Raw genomic sequence first — 18,981 nt, 5'->3', positions numbered from 1 at the left:
TTACTCTGACAATCTCCTCCAGAACACATCAAACCCAGCTAACTTCTGGAAGGTTATCAACAACATATTCCAGCCTTCTAACCATCAACACCCAAGTAACTAAGGGCGATATTACTCTGACAAACCCCACCGACGTTGCAAATGCATTCAATGATTACTTTGTGGGGTGTGCGACTAACTTATTAGCAAAACGCAACCCAAACCACAAACCTGAATCTCATCCTGGGAGTACCCCTATAGCCCCACCCCCTCCCAACATTGCCCACAATTTTCAATTTGGCCCAGTATCCGAAGAGGAGATTACAGCAGCCAATGTGGACCTGACTTACTACAATCTAGGTTCCTAAGACTTGGTGCCCCAGCAATTGCCAAACCAATTGCTTCTATAGTCAACTCTATCCTGTCTGCAGGCCATAACCCTAAGACCTGGAAAACTGCCAGAGTTGTCCCAATCCTCAAAAGTGGGGACAAAAATACTGTCTCAAACTACAGGCCAATCTCCCTTCTCCCAATTCTATCCAAAGTCATGAAAAAATGTGTCCACTCCCAATTAAGCGATTACTATACCAAGACAAATTTCCCTAGCCAATTCCAATCTACATGTTTTCCTCGCACACCACGGTTTGCTTGCTGTCGCAGTCGCTGGAGACAATCTTCCTCATACTGCCGGTACTCTTCATACTCAAGAACGTAAGGACACGCCTCCTCCGAGTGCCCCGGGGCCTCGCACTTCATACATCCTATGGGCGTTTTGCTGTCACGTCTCGCTGTCGCTGTGCAGCCTGGACTTCAGCAAACCATCAGTTAAAACTTTTCCATGATAAAAGAATGTATTTAAGTAATAGCAATGTATTAGGAATTTAGATTTCAACAGAGGTGTGTTTGGACCAAACACGTGATATCTCATGTTCTGTACCAGTGACCTCTCTGGGAGAAAGCATATAACATCTGGTAATCAATCAATAAAGTTCAATCTGTCAAGTGGCATAATTCATACAGATGGGTTACCATGGATGTGGTATCTCTGTATACAGACGAAACAACAAAGAGTGGGGAGTGATCACAGGACCATACTAATTGAATGAAGTGTTTATATTCATAAGTGAGGTAATCAAAAGGTGGGTGCAAACTGTGAACTGAAAGTGAATCAGAAAAGGGGAAGGGGAAACACAAAATGGATGTGCCCCCAAAAGAATTCACTTAAATGCACACCACCCAAGTGTAAAAATTTACTTTTAATAAATACTTAAAACATATATTACCAAAGTAACGTGTGATGTGAATTAAAATGTATTAAATCATAGCTATCAAGCAACCGTGTCATTAGTTATTCTTACTATCCCAGTACCAATTGATATGATGGGATGTTAAAGACAGGGACTGCTATGAGTAGGGTATTAACCCCTCTGGGGCAACTGTGAGACCAAATGTAGAGTTGTATATGTACTTGTCCCTGAAGAAGCTCCTTTGCTGGAGGGAAACGCGCGTTGGACGCGCAATGTTGTCAGTCTCCTACTTGGAGCTGTTTTTAATGTAGTGCTTGCAGTATCCTGGGTGTAACTGTGGAGACCATATGAGTTAAACTATTCATTAATCAATTCATGGTCAGTGTGCCTGCTATCCTTGCACCTTATGTGAGGCATTTTCACATCACACTGCTGTGTATTCAAGCCAGCATTGCTGTGTTTGGAAGTTCTATAGCACAGCTATTATACCATCACATGCCAGCGTTATTATCTCTATGTACATGTGCAGGGGAGCTATATTTAGCAGTTATAGGATATTCAATCCTGTGGCCACCTACCTGAATATATTTATATACAACTCTACATTTGGTCTCACCGTTGCCCCAGAGGGGTTAATACCCTACTCAAAGCAGTCCCTGTCTTTAACATCCCATCATATCAATTGGTACTGGGATAGTAAGAATAACTAATGACACGGTTGCTTGATAGCTATGATTTAATACATTTTAATTCACATCACACGTTACTTTGGTAATATATGTTTTAAGTATTTATTAAAAGTTAATTTTTACACTTGGGTGGTGTGCATTTAAGTGAATTCTTTTGGGGGCACATCCATTTTGTGTTTCCCCTTCCCCTTTTCTGATCTCTGTATACAGCAATCCGACATCACCAAGGACACAATTATTTCTCATTTGATGCACAATTTTAGTTACAAATCACAGGCACTGCTATGGGCACATCTTTTGCACCCTCCTACGCTAATCTTTTCATGGGTTACTGGGAGTCTAATTTCATTTATGGTGACCACAATAACTTTAGAAATCACATCATATTCTATACACGCTATATTGACGATTTACTTTTCATTTGGGATGGTGACACTCCACTTCAACTTTTTCTAAGTGGGCTCAATACCAATGATTATAATTTAAGGTTTACTTCAGATCATAATATTCAACACTTATACTATTTAGATATGATGCTGTATATAGATTTAGAAGGGACAATTCAGACCACCTTATACAGGAATCCCAATTCAAGAAATTCATTCTTAATGGCCAGTAGTAATCATTCATACTCACTTAAAAAGGGTATACCAAAGGGACAACTCTTGAGACTCAAGAGATTGTGTTCTACGGAAGAGAGCTTTGAGACACAATCTCAGGATCTACTGGCTAGATTTCAAGCTAGAGGATATAAGAGTTCAGACCTTCAAGAGGCGCTAAATGCGGTCAGAACAATGGATCGTACTCCACTGTTGTCATCAAATAAGGGGTTGAACAAACACAAATTGGATTACAGAGATCATATACCATTATTTGTGACCCAACAAAGTTCACAAGCAGATGTTGTTAGATCAATTGTACTGAAACATTGGGACACCTTACGTTTTGGACAAAGATTTGACGTCCATAGTGGACAAAGGACCAAGGTTTGTGTTTAAAAAAGCCAAGTCAATAGGTTCACATTTATCACCTTCATTGTTTAACTCCAGAGATTCTCGACCTAGACTCGGTGGTGTTCCGAAGGGATTTTATAAATGTGGATACTGTGTAGTGTGTCAGTATGCACGTATGACTAAAACCATACCATGCATTAATCCAAAAATGTCTAAAACAATTCAGAATTTTATGAATTGTAACACCAGTCACATTATCTATCTCCTTAGGTGTGGCTGTCAAAAAATCTACGTTGGGCGGACCATTAGACCACTTAAAAAGAGGATAATGGAACACGTTAGAGCCATTAAAAAAAGAGACATGTTGCATCCGGTCCCCAGACATTTCTCGGAGTGCCCACAGGGGGGCATTCACAATTTTTCCTTTTTTGGTTTGGAGCATGTTCCGGCCCATATTCGAGGGGGGGATAGGCTGAACATGCTCAACAAACGAGAAATGTTGTGGATCTTTACACTTGACTCTTTGTTTCCCAATGGCATCAACTTAGATTGGGAGTTGATACATTTTTTACAGACTTGATATATTACTCCCAAAAAAGTTCTTCTATACATGTTTGTATACATATTAATTTAAAAATATTTACTAACACACATTATATACATCAATTAATATATGTTGATTTATGGATGTATACTGAATTAATCATTGTCATTGGTCACCCACCTGGATGTAATAACTTAAGCAAACTTTTTTTAGTTCATTAAAAATGTATTATCATTTGTTAAGGCCCATTTTTATATATATATTATCTCTTACGGTGCATGCAAAGGCTTGTATATAATGTATAACCCTGCTCACTTAATGTAACTAAGAATTTGTAACCATGTATTTGTCATCATAACTCTGTGCCCATACTTGAAACCGAGAGGTAACGCTCAATGTATTACTTCCTGGCAAAACATTTTATAAATAAATAAATATAGATATGATTGCAATTGAGTAAGGGGTTAATATTAACTCATTGGAGGTACCTTGCGCAGGCGAAAGGTGAGTTGGTTAGAGTAGCCGTGTTTATTAACCCTGGTTGCATATCTAAGTCACGTGCCCACGTGTGTGCTGTTTATGACAGGTGGTATATGGGGACGGATTTAGTGGAGATGTTACTTATTTGAGGGACCTTTGCAGAGGTGAAGAGTGGGGCGGCTTGCAAGCCGAGTATTAACCCTTGCCCCGTATGCCGGTCACGTGCTCACAGGTGTGCCGTACATGACATGCCACCTCCAACATTTTCACGACCTAGGCCCGAGCCTATTGGGTCTAATGGAAATCCGCCACTGCCTATGATGTACCTGGTCCAACTTTAGGGCACAATATAGATTAATCTCCATAACACCATATATTTCAAGAGGTGGTAAAAATAAAAGTATGAGTGTGTGTGTGTGTGTATGTATATATATATTTAAGGCTCTCCACTCATCTACTTCTTCCTACATATAAGCTTTGATCTCTCGTTATGCCTCTGCTTATCACCTGCGCTCTACCCACTCAACTGTCTATTTTCCACCCTCTTCACCACTACTGCACTCTCTCTCGCCTTAAACCTTTTTCCCTCACTGTACCTTACCTGTGGAATTCTCTCACACACGATATGCACCAAGCACTCTCTCTCCCCACCTTTAAGATAAACCTTAAAACTCACCTCTTAAGTGAAGCATTTCAATAGCCTGGACTCATAGTTACTGTTCCACACCCAATCGCTCGTACCAACCATTGTGGCCAAGCACTGCCATCTACTGCATTTATTCCCTCACCTAAGTCTCCCAACATACCACTTAGATTGTAAGCTCTCTGGGACAGAAATGTCCTTTCCTAGTGTATGATTTTGCTGCCCTTAATGTATTATAATTCCCTGTGCTCTATTGTCTTTGTATCTAAATATAGACATACATACATGTGTGTGTTATTTAAAATGTCCTGATTGTAGTGACCCTCCTCCCTCCTGAATTCTCATGTAGAGGAACGCTTTTCAGCTAACATCATACCTTCTGGAATTAGGGTTGGATCCACCTGATCAGCTGGCAAGCTTGTATAGTTCTGGGAAGATAGCCTTATTACACTGGACACATTAATCCCAAGGTCAGCCAACAGGGCTAGAATCTGAGGCTGGTAGAATCCAAGGACTATGATGTAATGTTGGGCACCATCGTCTGGCTCGTCATCTGTAAAAGTATTCACAAAAATGATACTTTCAGAAGAGTACTTTGAACTTCAATTCCACATCTCTCCAGCAGGAGCTGCAACAGCCCTACCAACCCCAGAGAACTACAGAGCACAGATTCTTTCTGCAAGAAGGTACAGTATATCACTCAATGAACTTCGGTTCTTCATAAATGAACACAATACATGTGTATTCATCTATCTTCTCTGCAGAACTAACCCTGTAAACTACACAAGTTTATCAAGCACTCACAGGTCTGGAAGGGGGGCTTTATAAGGACCATTTTCCATGTTCCCTTTATATAGTGGCGGATCAAACTGTGACAAAAAGCCCCAACATAGAAAAACAAAACATTTGATTTCTTTTTTAATTCTGCTTTCTAGTCTGAAAATCCCCCAATGTGTTAAAAAAAAACCTGCAGTATAAAAAAATGAATAATAGTAAATAAAATGTGTATATGAATTGTGTATGAACATAGCACGGGGAGCTGGTCTGACCGTTGGGTGGGAGAGGCAGATTTCTGTGCCAGTTAAAGTTAGGGAGAGTGTAACATTTTACACTCCGCATGAATAACTACACAAAACGCCCACAATACAGACGTGATACCGTTCTGCAGCTTCCTCTCTGCCAGGGGCCATTTACTTGTTCACTAAGAACACGGGAAATTACTTTTTAAATGGGGCAAACAAATGGATTTATATTTTTCATTTACCAAGAACACGTTTGTATATTTTCTGGAGGGATATAAAAGATGCAGCTCTCGACCCAATCTAACTCTACCGAGTTTTGTTGTTTTGACTCGACTTGAAATAAAGGTATAGTAACAAAAGAAGTGATCTCCTTTTCTTTGTTAAGAGTGTAGTGGAACCAGGGAAAGTGGTCACACGATTGCAATTATCGTGGCTTCCTGTAGATACATTCACATTAGGTGATTTTGGACATATTTGCAACTCTTCCACCAACTGCGAAATGGCCACATGTCCAAACCTGGGCGTAAGTTTAATTGATCCCTTCACAACTCTAGTCCATGATCGGTCCTGTTTTGCAACCATCGCCTTATTGCTAATTCTTTCGTTCTTAGTATTGTGCATAGATTTTGGGGTACCTAGTGAAGTTTAGTTTGCTAAAAAATGTTCTACGCCCTGCAGGCACTCCATGCACGAGTAAACCGTACCTATATATACACGGTCCTCTTCTTCTGCCCTGCGTTTCAGGGCGGTGACTTTTTTCACCCCGGGCGGAGGTTCTGGGCCTTTCTTCCCTTTTCCTTTGGACTTGGCACTTGATGGTTTTACTTTGGCCTCTTTAGTAGACTTTAGTTTACTTTTTTCTTCTGGTGGCTAAAAGTAACAGATATAAAGTATTTATATCAGCATATGGTTTACCAAAATCATGCCAGTTTGGGGGGGGATGGGGGGAGAACAACTCCTTGTATGAACTTCTTTCATCACTTCTCCTGGTTCATGATCGTCCTGGTACCGATATATTAAAGACAACATTCCCACTACTAGAAGACCAGTGTGATCATGTGTGTGATAGTGATTGAGATAGGTTGAGGTACCTCGCACCAGACACTGTTATACTAAGGGGGTCGTATGGAGGTTGTGTGCTACCAGGGAGATAGACGGAATGTCAGAGAACAGCGGTTTGTAACTAGAGAGTACTTGCCACTAGTAGAAATCCCTATTATTGGTGCACAACAGACCATATATGGTCTGTTGTGCACCAATAATAGGGATTTCTACTAGTGGCAAGTACTCTCTAGTTACAAACCACTATTCTCTGATAGTGATTGAGGAAACAAGCAGCCATCTTAAATGTGACTCACGTATAATGCATGTTGCTATAGTTTTCTTGGAGCTGTGTGGGTGCTTTCCCTTGAAGTGGCACCATCGATTCATTTCAAGGCATGGTATTTCGTCTTTTCTCATTGGGAAGTGGGAATGCACATTGTAACCGACCCCCCCCCAAGCTGGTTGAATCACGGAGATACTGTTCATATGATTGTGTGATATTTAACTACTCCCTTCTGATCGTCCAACATTTCTCCTGCGTTACGTCTATACACAGCTCCCAACATTGTCCAGGCTCCTTCAACGGTTAACATGGTTTGTATTTAGTTTGATGCTTTCCACACATCCGTAGCAGACAGCATTTGCTACTGGGCAAAATGTTTGTTTTTCTACTGGAATACTCCCTGATTGTATCACCCTACGCGGTTACATCTTATTTATCGCAGCAGACTTCCGAGGCAATCGCTGGTTACAATCCCCTTTTATTAATGCCATGCACATTAAGTCTAAGGAACAGCAGGAAACTCCTGCTCACTTTCCCAAAGACGTTACCCAACAGGTTCTTTACATTCAAAGTGGATTCAAAAATTGAAGAGGTCCTGCAGAGGCCCAAAATCTCCAAAATGTCTGAGATTGGGTGCCAAGTGCTAAAGAAATCTAACCCATCACTAAAGGAGGGCCCTGCAACCCATTCTTTTCCCATTCCTCTCTTTCTCCAGTATTGTTGTCTATGTCATCTGGACACCCAACTTTAAGAATAACTTGCTTCACACACACATGCCATTTCTTCTGATCTGCTTCTGCCTTCCCTTCGTTGACCTTCCAGTCATTAAATCGTCCACGTCCCTGATACATTATCTAACTTCCCAACCATTCATTCACCCCCTTCCCACTTAAACATGTCACCCCCTTCTTAGCCTCCCTGCCCTTTATTCACTCGCTCCGCTCTCTACTAGAGAGATGTGCGAAGACTTCGCTAAAGTTTGAAACCAGGCGAAAATGTGCCCTTTTTCTCAAAGATGTGGCTAAAAAATTAAACATTAAAAGTGCAGATCACATGACCCCTTATATACTGTTATTTCTGCACAATTCCTGGGGGGAGGGGGGACGGCAACATCTTCTAAAGTTTTGAGCTCTGTGAGTTTTCGCAAAGCACATTTGAAGACATTCTCACATCTTTAGTCTACGTTGGGTGACATTTACCACCACTTGGCTTCCCCATCTCACTCCTTCACCTCTCTAACTGTCCTGCGTTCCCCTTTGGGCCTCCCGCTCCACATTCACTCTGTTCCCCTCTGGTATTTCTACTTCCGGTGCCACTTTTGGCCTCACTGTCCATGTGCTACTTTCTGGCTTGTGTCTCCAGCCCCACCTCTTCCTGGTCCTCAACCTGTACGCGTGTCATTCAAAGAAGTGCTCAGAAACTGGAAAGAGAAATAGATAACTACAAGAGCAACAATCAATACAAGAAAAGGCCCACGGGTCCATTAGAAAATTGCCATGAATTGAGGAGTTTCTTATATGTAAATTACTACCTCATTTTAACCCTTCTCGGAGACCATTCTGTAGTACAGGAGTGCGCAATCTTTTTCCCCTGCGCCCCCCTGCTGGCTCTCCCCCCCCCCTGCTTGCGCCCTCCCCCCCTGGCACAGCTCCGACATCAAATGACGCCGCTGGGTCATTTGACGCCGGGTTGCCATGGTGACGTGTCGCCCAACAACAAGGTAAGGAAATTTACAGAGGCGGCGCGCGGTCCCCCGGCATATAATCTAACTCCCGCGGCCCCCCCCGAAAACATCTTGCACCCCCCCACTATGCGCACCACTGCTGTAGTACATGTTCGTCTTCAAAACGCTCAGGCTTCTTAAAATGGAGAGATATAACATGTGGCCATAATGCTCACAAGCAGTGTTCCAGATAAGGAGAACTCGCGGTATTGTACACCTGCCACAGGTGCACACAGGATCAGGTAGCCAGGAAGGAGACGTTTGTGGTAAAGAATGAATTATCCAGGCACGCCAATCGTCTTAGTGAAGGAAAAAATGACTTATTCAGACAGGATGGTCGTTTCGGTCCAGATCTTCACAAGGGTCCCCGACTGGACAGAAATGTCCATCCAGTCTGAATAAAAATATATTTTTCTTCCCTAAGACCATTGCAGCGCCTGAATACTTCTTTCTTTGCTATAATGCTAACAATATACTGTATACAGATACTTAGCTAATCTCTGGAGAGTGTACAGTAAATGTTAAACTGGGACATAGTTGTCCATGAAATCACTTCCTTTGCCTATGTCCTTACCTTACTCTCTGCAGCCCGCCTCTGCAAGTCATTCTGCTTGATACATAGGAATTGAAATTTCAGGAGCTTTGCAATCAGCGGGAGAGGAAGCTTCTCTCCACTATCAAGGACAGCTTTGGCAGCCTCTGTCACCTGTGGAGGAATAACACAGAAACCCCAATGATGCATGGTCACAAAGCCATGTCAGAAACAGCAGATTTTAATACAATGCAAATCTGAGGAATTGAAATAGGTTAGAAATGTGCTTTTGTTTAAATATATTGAAATTTAAGTAACAAGGCAAAACCGATGCAATTCTGGAGCAAAAAACTGAATGAAATTCTATTGAAAGTCACGTCGTTGTTCTTTGATATAAAAAAAAATAATATCTGGTACAATGTTTGACAGCATAATTGCACAAGTTTTACATTAATAAATGGATCCAGTAAAAAAACTATTTACAAAGTAAACCATTCCTAACTAGAAATAAATGCAAAAATGGCCCAATTATTGTCATAGATTTTAAAAAGTGATACAATTTCTTTTATTGGTGAGTCACAATATAGGCAGCTATATGCCTCTGATATACTCTTGTGAGTCTGTGAGTATAATACAAGCATACCCGTATTAACGTACGCAATGGGACCGGAGCATGTATGTAAAGCAAAAATGTACTTAAAGTGAAGCACTACCTTTTAACCCACTTATCGATGCACGTACTGTACTGCAATCGTCGTATACGTGCATAACTGATGTACATAACACATGTGTAACAGGCTCTATAGTCTCCCCGCTTGCGCACAGCTTCGGTACAGGTAGGGAGCCGGTATTGCTGTTCAGGACGTGTTGGCAGACGCATGCGTGAGCTGCCGTTTTCCTATTGGACGATATGTCCTTACTCGCGAGTGTACTTAAAGTGAGGGTCCTTAAACCGGGGTATGCCTGTAATTCGGTTCTCATCTGATTTCCTATCACAGCACAGGTGACATTTGAAACTCTTTGGATCATCATGGTAGATTACTGAAAAGGAAAACTCTTAATACACATATGAAACCCCTCTTTTTTCTGGCCCCCAGACTACCTGTTGCTGAGGTGAGGGCCTGAGTACTTTATTTCTAAATGATATGCCACACGTGGTTTGACGTCAGACAACGGGAAACAACTACAATGGTGTTTGTGATATAGCCGATTTTATATAGCAAATATAGATCATTGGGAACCTTTGCCCCAGAAGTGGCCCACTCTACCCATAATACATAAACCCCTTTCCCTTTCTAATTTGTCCCAAAAAGAGGTTGATAAGGTTCTGAAAGTTTTCCACACCACTCTCTCTTTTTAGTCCATTAAAAATTATTACAAATCTACCCTTCATGAGTGCTAATACTTACTACTAGCTGAAACGTTGTGCTAAATAGTTGCATCAATTACTGTGAGGCAGTGAAGAGGTTAACTCCCTCACTGTTTTAGCCATAGGAGATCACACCCTAGCTTTCAGTCTGCTAGGGTGTTCCAAACAACTCCTGATTGTAACTAAGGGGTTTAAAAGGCAGGCAGCAGACTCCCTCTCAAAGTTCCACAACCAGCAGGAGAACAGATTCCCAGTGGATTTGGTTGGTAACAGCTGGGACTCACACCCAGCACCAAAATCGCAAGTTCCACAAGCCTACAAGGGAGCACCTTCACAGAGCTCCACAAGTACCCAAATGGAAGCAAGGTAACGGATTCCCAGAGGATTTGACTGGGAACAGCTAGGACTCTGGGACACACATCTAGCTCCTTCCATGGGACCATAGGGCTTCACAAGCCTGCTAAGAAGCAGGGCTTCAGTTCCTACAAAAATTGCCTGGGAACAGCTAGCACTTACACCCAGTAGTAAATATGAGGACATTTTACGTTGGTTCCAGATATATCTACAAATAAAGGCCTCTTTATTTTGAAGTACACACCATATGCACTTCTCACTGACCTTACCTTGAAGGCCAATCCATCACCAATACATTTATAAGGTTGGTGAAAGCGTTCAGTCCTAAGCTTAAGAAACTGACGCCTAATGTAAAAAAAAGTATCTACCAACTTTCTCAAATTTGACACTTGTGCTGCCTGAGGCTGCGGCCAGGCAGAAAACGGGTGTGCTGGTGCTTGTCGCCCTGCTCGACCAGGCGATTCTTGGCTGGCTAGGCGCACGCTCGCCTGGGGGCGCGGCCACGATGTCACGGAGCTGGTTTGCCCTCATTGGGCGAACCGCTCACGTGACGCGCATGCGAGCGGCAAATTCAAATTTGCTTGCTCTGATTGCCGAGTGGGCACAGCCGCTCGCTCACGCTGGCCACACACATTGCCGCAATGTGTTTCATCGCGGCCAGCGTGAGCGCGCCCGCCCGCTCAGCGCCACCCTGGACGAGGCCTTAAGAGAAAATGCTTCATCAAGCCTTTGCTTCGTGCATAGCCCCTTCGCCTGGAGATGAGTAAATCAGCAGAATATGGGTAATATTGCATGGAAACCCATCTCGCTGTATTCATAAAGAAGTCTTGCATGTCCAAACGATGTCATACAGTGTCATTTATCTCGTGATTTGGGCTGGTTTGGCAATCCGCGCACATTTTTGTACGTAAAGGAGTAAGTATTGCCAAATTAAATAGTCACACTGTGTTTAATACGGTACAAGATAGAAAGTAACAGGGGAAATCTCCTTCTCTCCCACCCCAGTCTGGCGAGAGAGACTCCATATTTTATTAATGTCCCTATCCCCGGCTTTCGCTAATAGTGATACATGGCTAGATTCACTTTATTCCATTTTCTTGCTTTAAAATGTGTCATTAAAAAATGGGATTGCAGTAATAAGTTTTACAAAAATGTTTTAGTTCTTGGTGTTTAAATAACGCTACCAATAAAAATAAGTATAAACTCAAAGAGATCTGCATGAATCAGTGCTAGAGATGCAATTGTGTATATGGGGAGACATCACACTTTTCTCCATAGTGTTGTGTAATAGGATTTTTAGCTAAACCCTATGGCAGATAATGATTGAATCCCAATGATGCCTCAGGCTACCAATTCATTGCAAAGGAATGCTTTCAGGCACCATCTGGGCTAGCATAAACCCCCTCAAAGAACACACAAAAAGCATAACCTCTATATGTGTAAATATTAAGCCTTTAGAAGCACGTGGTCAAATTATGCCACAACATTAAATAGCGACACGTTGCTATGTCTGTGGGTTTGTGCGTTTTCTGATTGGTTGGCGGCCAGCCACACCTCGCTGTAGCGCTCTCCCATTTGGCTGTGGGGCGGGGTTTGCGGTGACTTCACAAACTGGGAAACTTCACCCGCCTGTTCTCCTCCTCACTGCTCTGAGCAAGAGGTAATGTCCTCCTCACTCGGCGCTTCTCCTCACCCCGCGGGCCCCTCCTCACTGCTCTGAGCAAGAGGTAATGTCCTCCTCACTCTGCGCTTCTCCTCCTCACCCCGCGGGCCCCTCCTCACTGCTCTGAGCAAGAGGTAATGTCCTCCTCACTCTGCGCTTCTCCTCCTCACCCCGCGGGCCCCTCCTCACTGCTCTGAGCAAGAGGTAATGTCCTCCTCACTCGGCGCTTCTCCTCACCCCGCGGGCCCCTCCTCACTGCTCTGAGCAAGAGGTAATGTCTTCCTCACTCGGCGCTTCTCCTCCTCACCCCGCGGGCCCCTCCTCACTGCTCTGAGCAAGAGGTAATGTCCTCCTCACTCGGAGCTTCTCCTCCTCACCCCGCGGGCCCCTCCTCACTGCTCTGAGCAAGAGGTAATGTCGTCCTCACTCTGTGCTTCTCCTCCTCACCCCGCGGGCCCCTCCTCACTGCTCTGAGCAAGAGGTAATGTCCTCCTCACTCGGCGCTTCTCCTCCTCACCCCGCGGGCCCCTCCTCACTGCTCTGAGCAAGAGGTAATGTCCTCCTCACTCGGCGCTTCTCCTCCTCACCCCGCGGGCCCCTCCTCACTGCTCTGAGCAAGAGGTAATGTCCTCCTCACTCGGCGCTTCTCCTCCTCACCCCGCGGGCCCCTCCTCACTGCTCTGAGCAAGAGGTAATGTCCTCCTCACTTGGCGCTTCTCCTCCTCACCCCGCGGGCCCCTCCTCACTGCTCTGAGCAAGAGGTAATGTCCTCCTCACTCGGCGCTTCTCCTCCTCACCCCGCGGGCCCCTCCTCTAAGCTCTGAGCAAGAGGTAATGTCGTCCTCACTCGGCGCTTCTCCTCACCCCGCGGGCCCCTCCTCACTGCTCTGAGCAAGAGGTAATGTCCTCCTCACTCGGCGCTTCTCCTCCTCACCCCGCGGGCCCCTCCTCACTGCTCTGAGCAAGAGGTAATGTCCTCCTCACTCGGCGCTTCTCCTCCTCACCCCGCGGGCCCCTCCTCACTGCTCTGAGCAAGAGGTAATGTCCTCCTCACTCGGCGCTTCTCCTCCTCACCCCGCGGGCCCCTCCTCACTGCTCTGAGCAAGAGGTAATGTCCTCCTCACTCGGCGCTTCTCCTCCTCACCCCGCGGGCCCCTCCTCACTGCTCTGAGCAAGAGGTAATGTCCTCCTCACTCGGCGCTTCTCCTCCTCACCCCGCGGGCCCCTCCTCACTGCTCTGAGCAAGAGGTAATGTCCTCCTCACTCGGAGCTTCTCCTCCTCACCCCGCGGGCCCCTCCTCACTGCTCTGAGCAAGAGGTAATGTCGTCCTCACTCGGCGCTTCTCCTCCTCACCCCGCGGGCCCCTCCTCACTGCTCTGAGCAAGAGGTAATGTCCTCCTCACTCGGAGCTTCTCCTCCTCACCCCGCGGGCCCCTCCTCACTGCTCTGAGCAAGAGGTAATGTCGTCCTCACTCTGCGCTTCTCCTCCTCACCCTGCGGGCCCCTCCTCACTGCTCTGAGCAAGAGGTAATGTCGTCCTCACTCTGCGCTTCTCCTCCTCACCCCGCGGGCCCCTCCTCACTGCTCTGAGCAAGAGGTAATGTCCTCCTCACTCGGCGCTTCTCCTCCTCACCCCGCGGGCCCCTCCTCACTGCTCTGAGCAAGAGGTAATGTCCTCCTCACTCTGCGCTTCTCCTCCTCACCCCGCGGGCCCCTCCTCACTGCTCTGAGCAAGAGGTAATGTCCTCCTCACTCGGCGCTTCTCCTCCTCACCCCGCGGGCCCCTCCTCTAAGCTCTGAGCAAGAGGTAATGTCCTCCTCACTCGGCGCTTCTCCTCCTCACCCCGCGGGCCCCTCCTCACTGCTCTGAGCAAGAGGTAATGTCCTCCTCACTCGGCGCTTCTCCTCCTCACCCCGCGGGCCCCTCCTCACTGCTCTGAGCAAGAGGTAATGTCCTCCTCACTCGGCGCTTCTCCTCCTCACCCCGCGGGCCCCTCCTCACTGCTCTGAGCAAGAGGTAATGTCCTCCTCACTCGGCGCTTCTCCTCCTCACCCCGCGGGCCCCTCCTCACTGCTCTGAGCAAGAGGTAATGTCCTCCTCACTCGGCGCTTCTCCTCCTCACCCCGCGGGCCCCTCCTCACTGCTCTGAGCAAGAGGTAATGTCCTCCTCACTCGGCGCTTCTCCTCCTCACCCCGCGGGCCCCTCCTCACTGCTCTGAGCAAGAGGTAATGTCCTCCTCACTCGGCGCTTCTCCTCCTCACCCCGCGGGCCCCTCCTCACTGCTCTGAGCAAGAGGTAATGTCCTCCTCACTCGGAGCTTCTCCTCCTCACCCCGCGGGCCCCTCCTCACTGCTCTGAGCAAGAGGTAATGTCCTCCTCACTCGGAGCTTCTCCTCCTCACCCCGCGGGCCCCTCCTCACTGCTCTGAGCAAGAGGTAATGTCCTCCTCACTCGGAGCTTCTCCTCCTCACCCCGCGGGCCCCTCCTCACTGCTCTGAGCAAGAGGTAATGTCCTCCTCACTCGGAGCTTCTCCTCCTCACCCCGCGGGCCCCTCCTCACTGCTCTGAGCAAGAGGTAATGTCCTCCTCACTCGGAGCTTCTCCTCCTCACCCCGCGGGCCCCTCCTCACTGCTCCGAGCAAGAGGTAATGTCGTCCTCACTCGGCGCTTCTCCTCACCCTGTGGGCCCCTCCTCACTGCTCCAAGCAAGAGTCCGGGGCTCGCGCCAGTGAATGGGGGGAGGAGGGGGGGGGAAATGAGTGCCTGGGATCGGGGGGGAGGGCGGGGGAAGGAGCGCCGGGGACCAGGGGGGAGGGGAGGAAATGAGTGTCAGGACCGGGGGGTGGGGGGGAAGCGAGCGCCGGGGTTCGGGGGGGAAGCGAGCGCCAGGGACCAGGGGGGGGGGGGGGTGGAAGGAGCGCCGGGGACCGGGTGGGGGGGGGGGGAAGGAGCGCCGGGGAACGGGGGGCAAGGAAGGAACACCCCCTCTACCGCCTCCCGCCCGGGCAGCTAGCCACGGGGACAGGAGGGAGGGACACCGCGTGAGCAGCACATCCCGGGCAACGCCAGGTATATCAGCTAGTTATCAAATGTATAAACATACCTGGCTGAGTCACAATTGTGAGCACTTATGAAACATGGTGCTTCATTGAGAAAGGGCAGTATTTTATGCAGTGTTTTTTGTATGCCGCCCCCCCCAAAAAACACTAAAATCTATACCATAAGCCCTGTTTAGCCTGACATCATATAAGTGGGAACATCAAAGACACAATAAATGCAGTTTTTACTTTGGATAGGATTACAGATTTAAATAATACCAGAATGATGTCTACTAAATTATTGCAAACATATTTTAATACTACACACCAGCGAGACATGCTAAACTTGACAAACGGAGTGTCACAGATGCTGATTAATAGCGGTTACTTTGGAACATATGTTTAAGTGCAATGGTTTGGGCGAATATTCTGGCGCTCTGACAACTGAATGCCTTTTCCCTTTATGCTTCATTCAAAGGCTGAACATATCATGATTATAAATGGGGCAATCTAACATGAAACAACAGGGTGAGGACATACACAACCTTTGCAAATGTAAGACCAACGGCTCCTTCAAGACAAGTATCCTGGCTCCAATAGTGGAAAGAACTAGAAGATTTGGGGTAGCCTAATGAATAGTTGGGCCAACATGGGACAGCAGGGCTTGCCACAATAGGGGGTTAAACCCATCCTGCTACCCCCTCATCTTTAGTCAAAGCCCCTATTTGCCCATACTGTGTATTGAGAAACCCTTTTTTTGTGTTCAATAAGTCAGTTTTGACCTTGTGTAGCCCTGATTGGATTTTGGGCTATAGGTCTGCTCTCCTCCTGGCAATAATGCCTAGTAAGGGTAGGTTGCCAGGAGTAATTATGGGTTTTCCCATCTCATGGCAGTGCAGTGAGTCAGAGAAGGTAGTGTCATCAGGCCTTGTATCCAATTATAGGCAAAGGGGTGGTGCTTACTGGATCTGTACTTACTGCATTGTACTTCCTGATTTAGCAAGTCTGCCTCTACCGTGAGAGAGACAAAACAGAGTAGGGGGAGCGAGGGATGAATAGATGCACAGATACAACAGATATGGACAAGCAATATACCACAATGTGTATGCCACAACGTTAACCCAGTGAGGGGGGGTTGGGATGGTGAAGAGACATACACCAATAGGAATTAACCACAATAATTGGTTTCATCGCTTCTCTGAAATTCTGTCACTAAAGGTAAGCGCCTGGTTCCTCCATACTCTACCATGAGAGAGGCTGGTTTACCCAACTAAGCTGTCAGGGCTCTGGCAGTTTGAGGCCCTCCCTTAGGGAAACTGTTACCTCTTATCCCACCAGGGGACAAGGGAAGAGCAAAGACCACTCTCATGCCCTTTGGCTGGGAGTGGATCCAGGGACATCCTGAGGGTGGATACCCTCTGAGCTGAGACTAATCAACTGACTGCTGAATACAGAGAGAGACAGGCCAATAAAGCATCCCGAGTTTTATTATACCTCCTGCCTAAGGCTGCGTCCAGGGTGGCGCTGAGCTGGTGCGGGCGCTCCCGCTGGCCACGATGAGACACATTGCAACAATGTGTGTGGCCTGCGTGATCGCCCCCCCTGCGCGTGCCCGTAAGCTGTCCTCGGCGCTCAGATTCAAGAGTTTCAAAAATTTGAATCTGTAGCTCCAATTTCAGATCACATGACTAAATTTACCCAATCAGAGGACAGCAATGCAAAACCAATGCAATACAAGCATTGGCAGCTTGTATTGTATTGCATTGGTTGCTGTGCTCTGACAGGGAGAGGAGGGCACACAAAACGGGGGGGCACACAAAACGGGAGGGCACACGAAACGGAAAACGGAGAGATGTGAACGGGGGGGTAAACAGAGTGGGGGTGTGGGGGGTTGGTAAAACGAAGTGGTGGTGTGGGGGGGGTAAAACGAAGTGGTGGTGTGGGGGGGGTAAAACGAAGTGGTGGTGTGGGGGGGGGGGAACGAAGTGGTGGTGTGGGGGGGGTAAAACGAAGTGGTGTGGGGGGGGGGGAACGAAGTGGTGGTGTGGGGGGGGTAAAACGAAGTGGTGGGGGGGGGGGGAACGAAGTGGTGGTGTGGGGGGGGTAAAACGAAGTGGTGGTGTGGGGGGGGGGGAACGAAGTGGTGGTGTGGGGGGGGTAAAACGAAGTGGTGGGGGGGGGGGTAAAACGAAGTGGTGGTGTGGGGGGGGTAAAACGAAGTGGTGGGGGGGGGGGTAAAACGAAGTGGTGGTGTGGGGGGGGGTAAAACGAAGTGGTGGGGGGGGGGTAAAACGAAGTGGTGGTGTGGGGGGGGGTAAACGAAGTGGTGGTGTGGGGGGGGGGAACGAAGTGGTGGTGTGGGGGGGGTAAAACGAAGTGGTGGTGTGGGGGGGGGGGAACGAAGTGGTGGTGTGGGGGGGGTAAAACGAAGTGGTGTGGGGGGGGGGGAACGAAGTGGTGGTGTGGGGGGGGTAAAACGAAGTGGTGGGGGGGGGGGGAACGAAGTGGTGGTGTGGGGGGGGTAAAACGAAGTGGTGGTGTGGGGGGGGGGGAACGAAGTGGTGGTGTGGGGGGGGTAAAACGAAGTGGTGGGGGGGGGGGAACGAAGTGGTGGTGTGGGGGGGGTAAAACGAAGTGGTGGGGGGGGGGTAAAACGAAGTGGTGGTGTGGGGGGGGTAAAACGAAGTGGTGGGGGGGGGGGTAAAACGAAGTGGTGGTGTGGGGGGGGGTAAAACGAAGTGGTGATGTGGGGGGGGGGAAACGAAGTGGTGGTGTGGGGGGGCAAACGAAGTGGTGGGGGGGGGGGAACGAAGTGGTGGTGTGGGGGGGGTAAAACGAAGTGGTGGTGTGGGGGGGGGGGAACGAAGTGGTGGTGTGGGGGGGGTAAAACGAAGTGGTGGGGGGGGGGGTAAAACGAAGTGGTGGTGTGGGGGGGGTAAAACGAAGTGGTGGGGGGGGGGGTAAAACGAAGTGGTGGTGTGGGGGGGGGTAAACGAAGTGGTGGTGTGGGGGGGGGGAACGAAGTGGTGGTGTGGGGGGGGTAAAACGAAGTGGTGGTGTGGGGGGGCAAACGAAGTGGTGGGGGGGGGGGAACGAAGTGGTGGTGTGGGGGGGGTAAACGAAGTGGTGGTGTGGGGGGGGGAACGAAGTGGTGGTGTGGGGGGGGTAAAACGAAGTGGTGGGGGGGGGGGGTAAAACGAAGTGGTGGGGGGGGGGGAACAAAGTGGTGGTGTGGGGGGGGTAAAACGAAGTGGTGGTGTGGGGGGGGGGGAACGAAGTGGTGGTGTGGGGGGGGTAAAACGAAGTGGTGGGGGGGGGGGTAAAACGAAGTGGTGGTGTGGGGGGGGTAAAACGAAGTGGTGGGGGGGGGGGTAAAACGAAGTGGTGGTGTGGGGGGGGGTAAAACGAAGTGGTG

At 48.0% G+C, this 18,981-nt stretch overlaps 1 protein-coding gene across 4 annotated transcripts in view; it reads right to left on the bottom strand.

Moving 5' to 3' along the window:
* The window catches only part of SPAG17 (sperm associated antigen 17), a 481,463-nt gene that overhangs the window by 266,710 nt on the left and 195,772 nt on the right, over nt 1–18,981 (bottom strand). For all 4 annotated transcript variants that reach the window (XR_012800093.1, XM_075592931.1, XM_075592933.1 and 1 more), the window contains exons 4-6: nt 9,182–9,313; nt 6,262–6,427; nt 4,912–5,088 (exon numbers count right to left, since the gene is read on the bottom strand). Coding sequence is in view for 3 of the 4 variants with exons in the window: in XM_075592931.1 (XP_075449046.1) it covers nt 4,912–5,088; nt 6,262–6,427; nt 9,182–9,313 (475 nt within the window). In the remaining variant the exon portion in view is untranslated. The remainder of the gene's footprint in view (nt 1–4,911; nt 5,089–6,261; nt 6,428–9,181; nt 9,314–18,981) is intronic.

This window comes from Ascaphus truei, chromosome 3 (assembly GCF_040206685.1).
Source record: "Ascaphus truei isolate aAscTru1 chromosome 3, aAscTru1.hap1, whole genome shotgun sequence".
Lineage (NCBI taxonomy): Eukaryota > Metazoa > Chordata > Amphibia > Anura > Ascaphidae > Ascaphus > Ascaphus truei.
This window is presented reverse-complemented; position numbering and strand designations above follow the sequence as displayed.